The 13213-nt window shown below is 48.0% G+C and overlaps 1 protein-coding gene across 1 annotated transcript in view; it reads left to right on the forward strand.

Annotated features, from left to right (window-relative positions):
* LOC126535313 (ATP-binding cassette sub-family C member 2-like) overlaps window positions 1-12730 on the forward strand; it is a 33248-nt gene extending 20518 nt beyond the window's left edge. The window contains exons 3-4 of the mRNA XM_050182211.2: window positions 3177-3371; window positions 11620-12730. Coding sequence (XP_050038168.2) covers window positions 3177-3371; window positions 11620-11785 — 361 coding nt within the window. The 3' untranslated portion in view covers window positions 11786-12730. The remainder of the gene's footprint in view (window positions 1-3176; window positions 3372-11619) is intronic.
* The last annotated feature ends 483 nt before the right edge of the window (window positions 12731-13213 follow it).

Below are 13213 nucleotides of genomic sequence, written 5' to 3' on the forward strand. Positions count from 1 at the left end.
TTGCCCTCGTCCGTCGGTAGGATTACAATGCTTGTATCTTCTTCCGGTATTCTCAGTGCCCTTATTTCGTCGGAAGACAAGTTTCATTCTCTTCTGCAGTTGTTATTGGACCGTTTTATTTCAAGTGCTCTCAGTCTGACCTGTTCCGCACTTTCCCGCACTTTGGGGTACAGTAGCTGGATGCCACTCTCAAGGGCAGCGATTGTCTTCGGGAGGGGTGGGTTATGTGCGGTAACAGTGAATTTGCGACCTTTTGCCAGGATTTAGGTCGCTTCTGTCGTAACTGCTCGGTGATAAGTTGGTTACAGTGTTATTGTTTAACACTCCTGATCATTTGGTTTGGTTGATTAGAGGAGAGAGTTTCTTCTTTTGCGTTTCACTGTGTCTCATTTGCTCTGATGACGCAAATGGCTTTCCACTGAATGAACTGATGAAGAGAGATGGGGATTCTGATGTTCGTGCGGTGTTCTGGAGAAGAACGCGTCTACTTTCTTCCGGTGATTCGGAACAAATAAGTCAACGCGTTCTTTTGCAGAAGACAAGTCCAACACTAAGTACCCCATCTCTGTTCATCAAGTGATTCTTTTGCAAAGGCGATTGCCTCCTCAGAGGAAATGAAACACCGTGAAATTCAGAAGAAATTCTCTTCCACAATCAGCGCAACAGAGAAATCAGGAGTTTTAAACAAATACGCAGTAACCACTTTATCATAGAAAAAACTCACGACAGAAGAAACTTCAAGCCTTGCAAAATGTCACAAATTGAATGTTACCGCATATAACCAACCTCATCTCTTTCATGGAGGATCACCCCCTTCTCGGTTGCCGTCGTAGCGTCTGGGGCCGAACCACCGAGAAACGAAAGCGACGCCGGAGTTCACATTCAGCCATCGTTTCAAACGCATTTCGCACCTCTACGCGCTCTACTTCCCTCTCGAGCAACGACAACGCAACAACCGCAGCTCGCTTTGCAAGCGCCATTTTCTCGAATTAGACATTTAATTGAGTCCAAACATACCACTCTGTACCACTCTAGTTGTTGAAGGCGCTTAGACCCAGTCGTCTTGCTGCAGGCGCTGGCTGATCCTCTGGCATCTGAAAAACATGGCTGGGAAACCATGTGGATATCTAGAGGTGTCCCAGCTAACTTAGTGAAGCTGGTAAAAAACGAAACAGACAGGCACGAAATACGATTATAAGGGCCACGGCGATCGATCGTCAGTCCTCTTCCGTGATCAGGGTATATTTGTGTGCTTATTATACAGCACACTAGAGAAGATCAATTACATATATAGAATAACTACTTGTATTGTAAGTTTTTAGTTTTGGAATGCAATCGGTGCCTTCCGATGGGATAGCTTACTCCATCCTGAAACAACCCATTCACTAGTTTTCACCGCGCTGTATTATTTCTGCCCTGTACTCGTAGCGTACGAAGTACGCAGTGCAACGTCATTTCGCGCCGACCGCGATACCAGCAATCCCAAACTCACTTGAAATAATGGAACTTCCTGAAACTGGTTTTATATAATGGCATAATAAAATCAGTGCGCTCGCTTAAGAGGAAGATTTACCGTGGGTCTAGCTCCGATACCTGCTATTCAAATACATGTAAACCCAGAAATGCTTTCCAGAGATAACCCCTCGAGCAATTTTGATGAACTGCAATGCTTTAGACATAAATATTAAGTTCTAGCGACTGTTTGCAGCGGAATTATTATTTAGGCGTCTTGGAATTCCTTGGAAAGATTGCCAAAAATGTGTAAATTATAAAGAAATAGAAGCGCCCAATCGATACTGTGCATTAAGAAGAGATATCGTGGTTCTGTAAATTGCATCTGTTGGAGCAATCAAATCGCATAAATTACATATTTCAAAAAGTGCATTTATTGGAATGTTTATAGGTATTCTGCAAAGATTCTACTAATGAATGAGTGGTGAAATTGAGACCCATGTATAATTAATCAATTGTGTCCGCATTAGATGTACTATCAGATCGAATTGACAGTATTGCGATATAACTTCTGACTGCTGAGTTACGCAGTCCTAAACTTGGCACTTTTGGTTTTTCTAACTTTGGTTATGTTAAAAAAATTTATAAGGGGAAATGACAGCATAAATCCAGAACTCCCTTTAAGCAATTGCTACATTTATGGTTTCTCTTTTAAATGCAGCAGGCTTCACCAGTTGTGGTGCAGTAATTCCCGAGAAACACCGTTGCCCCATTCCCACGTATTATATCGAAGGCCCAGTTTAATCTTCCTCTTAAGTGCACATATCGAAACTTGTGGACATAAAATGGGTCTCCTCTCAAGTGTGCTCTTTGTCCCTTGCGCCAGTGAAAATTGATATGAGCACAAATGGTTGAGTAGTAACAGCAGTACTGAGCATGCATTGCTTGTTTCGACGTAAGCCCGCTGCTTAAAGACATCTTGCGTATCGCTCCTCGCTAGAAAAGCGGAACACTAGGCAAGCGTAGCGCCTTCTCTCAATGGCTGTCCACTCAGCGCGGCTAAATGAATTAGGACCACCTTTAAAAAGTGAAATCAAATAAAAAAAACTGTGGTATTAGATAGTGTTTCATCGACATACAAAAACTCATCATCATCATCAGCAGCAGCAGCAGCCTATTTTATGTTCACTGCAGGACGATCTCCTATTCCAACTTTCACCCGCGAATTGCCTAATTTCATCGCCCCACCTAGTCTTCTGCCGTCGTAGAGTTGGCGCCCATTTATTAACCCTAATTGAACACTACCTAACTGAAAACTTATTCTGTAAAATTTGTTTTGTGGTAATACGTTTTTACGTCTTTGATTGCTTTAATTTTTTTGATGGGTCACCGATTACATTTGTCCTACAGCCCAGGAATACCGAGCTCGTTACCACCAAGCCTGGATCTGCAAAAGATGTTTGCAAATAAGTTCTTCACGTGAAGTAAATCCATCGTGTTAACTACATCTTTCTGTTTAGACAGCGAGAGTTCCAGTCTCATTACCTTTAATGTCCTTGTAGTTACGAAGCGCCCAGCGGAAGACTGCCGAAAGAAGGCGCAGACGTCTCACACACTTCATTACCCGAATACCTGAAGATTAAGTTTTTATTAGAGGATGAGTCGTATCGGATGCAGCATACAGTGCGTTCACTACGTGAACGTGTCCTCTCTATCTGCCCCAGTGCCGGACAGAGACAGCTTGTGTGTCTCGCAAGGGCTCTGCTGCGAAAACCGCGGATTGTTGTCCTCGACGAAGCCACGTCTCACATGGACGGCGACACGGACAGGCTGGTACAGAGGGCATTGCGAGAGGGCTTCAGGGAGAGCACGATGCTCACCATCGCACACAGGCTGGACACCGTGCTGGATCACGACAGGTATGGAGCATCGAGCTTACTACCCGCGCTTCCTGCTCTATGTTGATTCGATAGGAGCGCACATGTAATGCAAATACGAATAAATGAAGAATGTACACAGGCTTCTCAAGTTCTCTATGTAAATGAAAGGAGCCAAGGTACAAAAATCTTAACTATGGGGTTTTACGTGCTAAAACCAAGATCTCATTATAAGGCAGGCCGTAGTGAGAGACTCCGGGAATTTCGACCACCTGGGAATATTTATCGTGGACCTAAATATAAGCACACGGGTGTTTTTGCATTTCACCCCCATTGTACTACGGTCGCCATGATCTGGATTCGATCACGCGACCTTGTGCTTAGTATTTCAACCTAGCCGTGATGCAACCACGGCAGGTACAACGAAACAAAAGAACGCAGCATTGACATGCGACCGGTGTACGACCTACCTCATCGGTTAATTACATTCGCTGTTAAAAAAAAAGTTAGTAAAACATTACAACTTACTTGAATGTCTAAAACTTTCTACGAGTTACTAAGTGCTTACGAAGATATGAGAATTGATAGAAACGCACAGTGGATGTAATTGCTATGTTAGCGAAAGCACTTATATTCGACTTAGGAAATGTAAAGAAAGGGGAAGAAACAATTTTTTTAGAGACGGCTATCAAAAATGTCGACTACACTGCTGAGGTTAGAAAAGAATGAAGAAGAACATATCAATGAGCACTGCACACACCTAAACAAGCCGCAAGAACATACTGTCATAGAGCAACGGAAGTACGGTCTAGTATAAGTTACACTCATCCTTTCTGCAAGGAGAAAGTACACACAAGTCATTTCACGTACACACAGTGTACGCAGAATTACTATTCGCACACAAATTTGATAGATAAAAAAACGCGGCCGCAATAGGGAAACGTCGAAAAGAAGCACGAAGTGCAACCAGTGGTGTGTTAGTTGTTTCATACAGTCACTTTAAACCTTCCAAAACGCATAGCTTTTAAGTTGCTTCATAAATATAACATTCGACACTGTATTCATGTGAAGTACCTAGGCGATCACTGTTTCAATCGCATTCCCAGTGATGAAGCCAGTAAAAGCGATACGCGGCTTTAGGACCAGCCTAAGATATTGCCACCTTTCTGTGCTGGCACTTGCTGTAATGGTGATGCATGATCCGGTATTCCTATGACATTTTTCGTTTACTTTTGCATAATTCAGCCATCCTGTTTATTAAATGTCCCACACTGCGCAAGGAACGCTACGCGCTGATATTAGCGTAGTTGTAACTTGCAGAAATAGTCCATCTAACTAGATATTTTCATTTACTTTGCTGCGTCTTAACTGCTAAGGAGTGCATGCCTTCCTACTTCATCGAAGAATCGAACGGGTATAGCGTGGCTCGAACACGCCTCCAGAGGACAAGCACACAATCCAAAGTGCGACTCGATTTCGGAGGAGGCAATGGCCGAGGCGAAACCACGCTAGACCAGTAAAACTTCGCATCGAAGTCAAACTAGAGCTATAACTTAAAGTTTAGTGCATACCGCAAGCTTCCCGCACCTCCAGGCTAAACGACGTTGGAGAGTTCATTTGTGCGTAAGAAGGCAGGAGCATAAACATCGATGCACCGTTGCTACCCTCCGTTGCCAACAACGGTGAAGTCGCGACGCGGTGTTATAATCAAGAAACCGGAAATGCTCTCAGTCCTGACGAGAGCTCTGGCCACAGGACTCAGATACCGTTCGACGTAGAATGGGAGTGATCGAAAACAAGGAGCCGAACCCAAGACGAGCTTGAAATACTCGTGTGATACAAATGGCACCAGAGCCCAAGAAGAGCACGTTGAACACACACTCACGCCTACTCGTGTCTTTGTCTCATTGAGCTGCTCTAGTATTTCGTGATGCCGTACCAGTAAGCCCGCATTGTAACCTATGTTCCTCTGAAAACAACAAGAAATATTTCAATTAGTTTATATGAATTTCTGCATCAAAAGTGTGGACAGTTTGGAATGGAAATTCTCAAGCATACATAGACTTATACCGGAAACAAATTACCAGCCTGGTACTAACAGCGGGTAAATTTGTTTCTTGATTGCCTTTCTAAGTGAAAAGGAGTAACCACCTCCAGATAAATGGCACCAGCATCTCTTCGAACCAAATAAAATTGCGAAATTTCTTACCGATAACATCATTTCTGTGCATGAAAGATTCCTCACAGGTTATTCCTAATTATATAACCTCCGCTTCCCAACATATTGTTACGTAGGAAGACGCAGACGAAAAGCTATGTACAAATATATTTACAAGGAAAATACGCTGCGCTTGGCCAAGAGGCAACAGCCCGCGCTAGCTTCTAATCGTCGTCGTCTTCACACTGCTGGCCGTTCGTGATCGCGCATATTGTGCCGTAGCACTACCCCCGGCTGCAAAAGCGCCGTCCCGGAGCGACTAAAGATCGGACTCGGAAGCAGTGTAGTAGGCCTTGAGCCTACTGACGTGTACGACATCACTAGATGCCACAGGAGAGGTCGAGGTTGAGGCCACAGGAGCAATTTCGTAAGTCACAGGCGTCACCTGGCGCAGCACGCGGTAGGGCCCTGTGTATCGCGAAAGGAGCTTCTCGGAAAGTCCGACGTGACGAGAGGGCGACCACAGGAGCACGAGCGCACCAGGTGAAAACTGTACGTCACGATGGCGGGCGTTGTACTGACACTGCTGAGTGGTCTGTGAGGCCGTCAGTCGAGCACGGGCAAGCTGGCGTGCATGGTCAGCGAGGCCGATGGCGTCGCGCGCATACTCGCTTGTTGAGACCGCAGCAGGAGGAAGTGCCGTGTCTAGGGGCAAGGTAGGTTCGCGACCGTACAGTAGATAAAAGGGAGAAAATCCGGCGGTGTCGTGCCGGGAAGAATTGTACGCAAATGTTACGTAAGGAAGGGCAATGTCCCAGTCGTGGTGGTCCTTGGAAACGTACTTGGCCAGCATATCGGTAAGAGTACGGTTTAACCGCTCTGTCAGGCCATTGGTTTGAGGATGGTATGAAGTAGTCAGTTTGTGTTGAATGGAGCAGGAACGCACAATGTCAGCGATAACTTTCGAGAGGAAGTTTCGACCACGGTCAGTAAGCAGCTGTCGCGGGGCGCCATGAAGCAAGATAATGTCACGCAAGAGAAAGTCCGCGACGTCAGTGGCGCAGCTGGTAGGGAGAGCCCGAGTGATAGCGTATCGGGTGGCGTAATCAGTTGCGACGGCTACCCATTTGTTCCCAGAAGATGACGTGGGAAAGGGACCGAGCAGGTCTAATCCAACACGAAAGAACGGTTCCACAGGGACGGTGATCGGCTGGAGATAACCGGCAGGTAGCACCTGAGGTGTCTTCCTACGCTGGCAGGGATCACAGGCAGCAACATAGCGTCGAACGGAGCGAGCGAGACCAGGCCAATAGAAGCGGCGGCGGACGCGGTCGTACGTGCGGGTTACCCCAAGATGTCCTGAAGTGGGTGCGTCATGCATCTCAAAGAGCACAGTCTGTCGTAGCTGTTTTGGCACGACAAGAAGAAGGTCAGAGCCGTCAGGGAGGAAGTTCCTTCGATACAGAATGCCACCCTGGAGGACATATCGGCGAACGGATGCGTCGGTAGGTGTAGAGCGCAGACGCTCGATAAGTGCTCGCAGCGATAGGTCTCGGTACTGCTCATCGGCGATGTTACCGAAGGCAGAGACAGAGAAAATGCCGTTGGCGCTACTACTGTCGGCGTCGTCAGGCTCGTCGACCGGGTAGCGAGACAGGCAGTCAGCGTCCTTGTGCAGTCGGCCAGATTTATAGGTGACAGTATACGAATATTCTTGGAGGCGTAAGGCCCAGCGACCAAGTCTTCCTGTAGGATCTTTCAGTGAGCATAACCAGCAAAGCGCGTGATGGTCTGTGACAACGGAAAAGGATCGGCCATATAAGTATGGGCGGAATTTCGCAACCGCCCAAACTAGGGCCAGACACTCACGCTCAGTGATGGAATAGTTGCGCTCCGCGGGTGAGAGGAGCCTGCTGGCGTAAGCGATAACACGGTCGTGGCCACGCTGGCGTTGTGCCAGTACTGCTCCAATTCCGTGACCGCTGGCATCAGTACGGACTTCGGTAGGCGCAGAAGGATCGAAATGGGCCAAAACGGGAGGCGTTGTGAGAATGTCGATTAGATGAGAGAATGCAGAGGCCTCGTTATCGCCCCACTGGAAAGGAGCGTCTTTTTTCAAAAGGTCGGTTAGTGGTCGTGCTATGGCGGCGAAATTTCTCACGAAACGGCGGAAGTACGAACAAAGGCCGATGAAGCTGCGCACATCCTTGACACACTTCGGAACAGGGAAGTGCGTAACAGCATGGATCTTGCCTGGGTCCGGTTGCACTCCGTTCGCGTCAACGAGATGTCCAAGGACGGTAATCTGGCGACGGCCGAATTGGCACTTCGATGCGTTGAGTTGCAGACCGGCTCGCCGAAAAACGTCCAGGACTGCTGAGAGGCGCTCGAGGTGCGTAGCGAACGTTGGGGAGAATACGATAACGTCGTCCAAGTAGCACAGGCACGTGGACCATTTGAAACCGTGAAGAAGGGAGTCCATCATGCGTTCAAAAGTGGCAGGGGCGTTACATAGACCAAACGGCATCACTTTGAATTGATAAAGAGCGTCGGGTGTGACAAAAGCAGTCTTCTCGCGGTCGAGATCGTCCACGGCAATCTGCCAGTAGCCGGAGCGAAGGTCAATAGAAGAGAAATAGCGAGCACCGTGGAGGCAGTCAAGGGCGTCATCAATCCGAGGTAGGGGATACACGTCCTTTTTGGTAACCCTGTTAAGGTGCCGATAATCCACGCAAAAGCGCCATGAGCCATCCTTCTTTTTGACCAGTACTACAGGTGACGCCCATGGACTATATGATGGTTCAATAATGTTCTTGGCAAGCATTTTGCGAACTTCTGCGTGAATAACTTGACGCTCAGCTGGTGACACTCGATACGGGCGGCGATGAATAGGAGGGGCATCGCCGGTATTAATGCGATGTTTGACAGCTGTAGTTTGGGCTAAAGGACGATCGTTAAAGTCAAAAATATCGTGGTAGGAAAACAGAACGCGGTAGAGTTCACGAGCGTGCTCGGAGGGCAAGTCGGGGGCAATCATTTTCCGTAAGTCAGCGATGGTACAATTTGCCGACTGCGATGGTAGAGGAGTATCGGATGAAGTGTCGTCTACTGCAATGGATGCTACTGAGTGATCCTCGAATGAACAAAGCTGGGCCAAAGACATCCCACGTGGCAGCACTTGTGTCGTCAAGCCAAAGTTGACCACTGGCAGGCAGACGCAATTCGCCGTAATAGATAAAACTGTATGGGGTACTGTGATCCCATGTGTAAGGAGGACGTCTTGCATAGGAGCCGCGATGTAGTGACCGTCGGGGACTGGTGGGGATGACACTAGGTCAACGTAGGTCAGTGCCGAAGGTGGCAAGCGAACGAAGTCGGCGGAACTGAGGCGACTGGGGTGTGGTTCAGCAGGATCCAGAACAGGCAGGTCAAGGCGGAGAGTACTGGCGGAACAATCGATGAGAGCAGAATGTGCGGAAAGGAAGTCTAAGCCGAGGATGATGTCGTGGGGACAGTGGGCGATGACTGTGAATAGCACGATTGTTGAGCGATCGGCGAAGGAGACGCGGGCGGTACACATACCAATTACGGGGGCTGTTCCGCCATCGGCGACACGGACAACAGGCGTCGTGGCGGGCGTGATAATTTTCTTGAGCCGGTTACGAAGGTCAGCGCTCATTACGGACAAATACGCCCCAGTGTCTATGAGAGCAGACACAGAAACACCGTCGACTTGCACGTCAAGAAGGTTCAGATGAGTGGGCAAAGTCAGTAGAGGATTTGGCGGCGTAGGGAGCAATGCAGCGTCACCTCGAGGCGCTGCATCGTCTAGTTTTCCGGCTGGGAGCGGCGTCCGAAGGGAGTCGGCGAATAGGAGCGACGGGGCTGGGGAGAGCGAGATTGTCGTCGTTGGGCCGAAGGCGAACGAGAATAGGGGCGGTTCGTTGCAGGAGAATCAGTGGCGGCATTATCGGAGCGTGCGGCATAGGGACGAGAAGGGCCACCTGAGGGGCGAGAGTAGGCAGTATAAGTAGGCCGGCTCGGGGAACTCCAGCGACTACGACAGTGCCGAGAAATGTGCCCGATTCGATGGCAGTGGAAACAAATAGGCTTGTCGTCAGCAGTGCGCCATTCAGATGGGTTGCGGAAACGTGGTGGGTAAGAAGATGCGGGACGGGGCGAAATCGAAGAAGCCGGGCGGGTATTAGGGCGATGGGCCGAGCAGATGGTGTGAAGACCCATGTTTTCAAACTCCTGGCGGACAACTGCCTGGATCAGTGAGACCGTGACTGCAGATGTGTTGGTGGGACTGGAGTCGAAGGCAGCCGGATAGGCGGCCTCGATCTCACGCCGGACGATCCTGGTAACATCGGCAGTGTTGTTGGGACGAGGAGCGTCGGCACAGGAAGATGTCGCTGGGGTGTTGGGCAGACGGGCAAACTGCTGGTCAATACGTCGGCTTTTGGCGAGTTCCAGGCGGCGGCACTCTCTTATAACAGCATCCACCGTCGCTACGTTGTTGCAAACGAGCAAGTTGAAGGCGTCATCGGCAATGCCTTTGAGGATGTGGGAAACCTTGTCTGACTCAGTCATGTGGGTGTCAACTTTGCGGCACAGAGCCAAGACGTCCTGAATGTACGTGACATAGGGCTCTGTTGACGTCTGCACACGGCCGCAAAGCGCCTTCTGCGCGGCAAGTTGTTGACCGTAGGGGTTGCCGAACAAGTCTCGAAGCTGTGTCTTAAGTGAATCCCAACTGGTGAGCTCATCTTCGTGCGTGCGATACCAAACTCGAGGTGTGCCACCGAGGTAAAAGACTACGTTGGCGAGCATAATAGTAGGGTCCCACCGGTTATTGCGGCTGACGTGTTCATACAGGCTGATCCAGTCATCGACGTCTTCCCCATCTTGGCCCGAGAATACGCCAGGATCACGGGGAGCGGGGAGAGTGATGTAGGTCGTCGAAGTGGCAGCAGGTGTCGGAGCCGGCGGAGTCGGGTTGTCGTCGCCGGGAGCCATGAAGGAAGGCTCGACGTACCGTCCACTGCGAAGCTCCGTGACGAGGTACAGGGAACGTCCACCTCCACCAGATATGTTACGTAGGAAGACGCAGACGAAAAGGTATGTACAAATATATTTACAAGGAAAATACGCTGCGCTTGGCCAAGAGGCAACAGCCCGCGCTAGCTTCTAATCGTCGTCGTCTTCACACTGCTGGCCGTTCGTGATCGCGCATATTGTGCCGTAGCAATATAATTAGGATGAATTTATTGTGAGGCTTGGAGACTCAAGTGTAGGTGAACCACAGAGTTGGTCTACAAAAACCGTCTTAATCCAGTAGGACCATCAGGCGTAGCTGCATTTTCTTTAGTTACGCATTTTATTTACAATACCTCAGAGGCTCCACGTAGTATTACGTGAGGGGGTCTACACAATAAATGTATCAATGAATCAATGAAACACTTAGTAGGTATCATGCAAATTTGAGTGGGTCTACATGATATCCTTATGAAGTGATCAAGTGATCGTATCGTTAGCATAAGCAGTCAAAGATGGTTAGTATTTTATTTAGAAATGCCACATGGTCATGAATACGGACGAAATCATCACGAAGGTCATGATATTATCCGATTGCACGCGGAAGCACAGATGCGTTAAAGGCTTGGGTGTGGTCGAAAATATGAGTAAAGCTTTTTTATTTTCAAGTCTGCGACATATGCGACGTGGTTTTGATAGTGACAAGGTGACAAGAGCATCGCACGTGAAATGCGATGGTTGTGGATTCGGTCCCCACCTGCGGCAAGTAATCTTTTCATCCACTTTCATTTCCATTATTTTTATCGTTTTTTTATTCCATTAATTAGGCACAAGTTTTTTCCCCTATGTTTTCCTTGGTTTCAGTGTTTGTTGGCTTCTTATGATATGACTAATAAAGAAATCTGGCCCCTCGTTTAATCCCCTTCCTTCTCGTTCATGCTAGAATGCAAGTTATAGCCTAGAGCGAAGTTGTTCAACATGACGGAGTTTCCTTAGAATTGCTAAAGTTGTTCCCTCGAGCATACGAACATGCATTGCGAACTGCATTGCTCGCATTGTGGAACTCAGCTAAACATTCTTATTTTTTCTTCGCAGGATCCTCGTGATGGACGGAGGTCAAGTTGCCGAGTTTGGCCCTACTCTTGAGCTCGCATTGAATCGGTCTTCACGTTTTCTCGCCATGCTTAATAGAGCAGGACTGACTTCGGAAGATGTCCGAATAGCATTGGAACGGAGAGACGCTGTCAGCACTATCCTGTAATTCTACTCATCGAGACAAGACGGGAACTTTCGCAGGGACAATTTTAACTTACCTTAGCAAGACAACGGCATAGGCGGTAAACTGTTCTTTGTGTACCCTTGAAGCTTTCATATTTCGAGCCCAACAACCAGAAGACAGGCAGAGAAACGAGTCATTTAAGGAGGAACCGTACTACCGACACAGACAGAGCACAGAGAAACAGAAGGGTGAAAGTCTTCAAGGAGCGCTGCATTAGTTTTTTTCACAGTGCTCGACGATCCCGTTTGATTTTGAATTGAAGTTACCAATAAGCGTAAATCATATCGTTTTCAACAACACTAGGCCAGCAGCTTCGCGAAGGTTTAGGAAAGCCAGAAACTCCACGCTACTACAGCCAAATAAAATATCGGTGTAATGGTACGAGGAGAAGCAACACAAGCGTATACTGATGAGTACGACGAATCATTCGTGGGCGACGACTAAAAACTTTTGTTGGTTGTTGATCTCAACGCAAATAATAAACGATAAATTACGTTTTTAAATCATCTGTTCATTTTGACATGCTTGAGCTTATTTAATACATTTAGGTACCTCGCCTCGTTATAATCTCCAAAATAAGAGAGTGCAGTGTGTTGGGATCATCGATCGAGGTGGGGCCTTCGACTGCCCATCATATTGCCGCATCGGCAGCCGCTGCCAGGTGACAAGACTGCATCCATGGCGCTGGCTGACTGGTCCCATGCTGTGCGCACGTTGGCGCGAGCGTGGCCGTGGCATCACCAACCGACGCCAACCACAGTTACGAGGAACACTGTCGCGCGCCCGCGCAGCAATCGCGCGTGCACGATAGGTCTGTCGCACCGACAGGTTGGATAACTGCGGTTGTGTTGGAACGCTTGTCCTGACATTTTCTTAGTTTGTCAATTTTCTTTTGGCTTTTTTTTAATAAACGTTTCGTTGTTGCAAGGCGTTTTATTTGTGGTTCTTGGGGCTGGCGAAGTACTGATCCGGGAGCCAGAATAAAAGCGAGGTCTTTTCAAATAATAACAGATAATCACAAATAAAGCGTGAGCTCTGTCAGTACCCTCGATACCGGCCATAGTGGCTGACTGGGTGCGATGCTGTTTAGCTGACTATGAGGTCACTGTTTAGTTTCCCAATCTCGGTGGCTGGATCTTAATGGGGTTGAATGAAAGACTCTCGGTAGCTGTATTTCTGTGCAACGTAAAGAGAACCTGTGGATGAGAATAATCCACCTTTGTTCAGTACAGCATGACTTGGACTGCCTCAATTGGGCAAGTTAAATCCCAGCAATCTTTGAACTATATAAAACTTCTTCTATACAATATATTTGTTATTTCGTGCAGTGTGAATGCGATCGTTTCGGAACTGTATCACTCCTGCTAATGTTTCTTTTTATTTTTATGTTGTATGTAGCACTCAATATTA

The sequence above is a fragment of the Dermacentor andersoni genome, chromosome 7 (assembly GCF_023375885.2).
Source record: "Dermacentor andersoni chromosome 7, qqDerAnde1_hic_scaffold, whole genome shotgun sequence".
Classification (NCBI taxonomy): Eukaryota; Metazoa; Arthropoda; class Arachnida; order Ixodida; family Ixodidae; genus Dermacentor; species Dermacentor andersoni.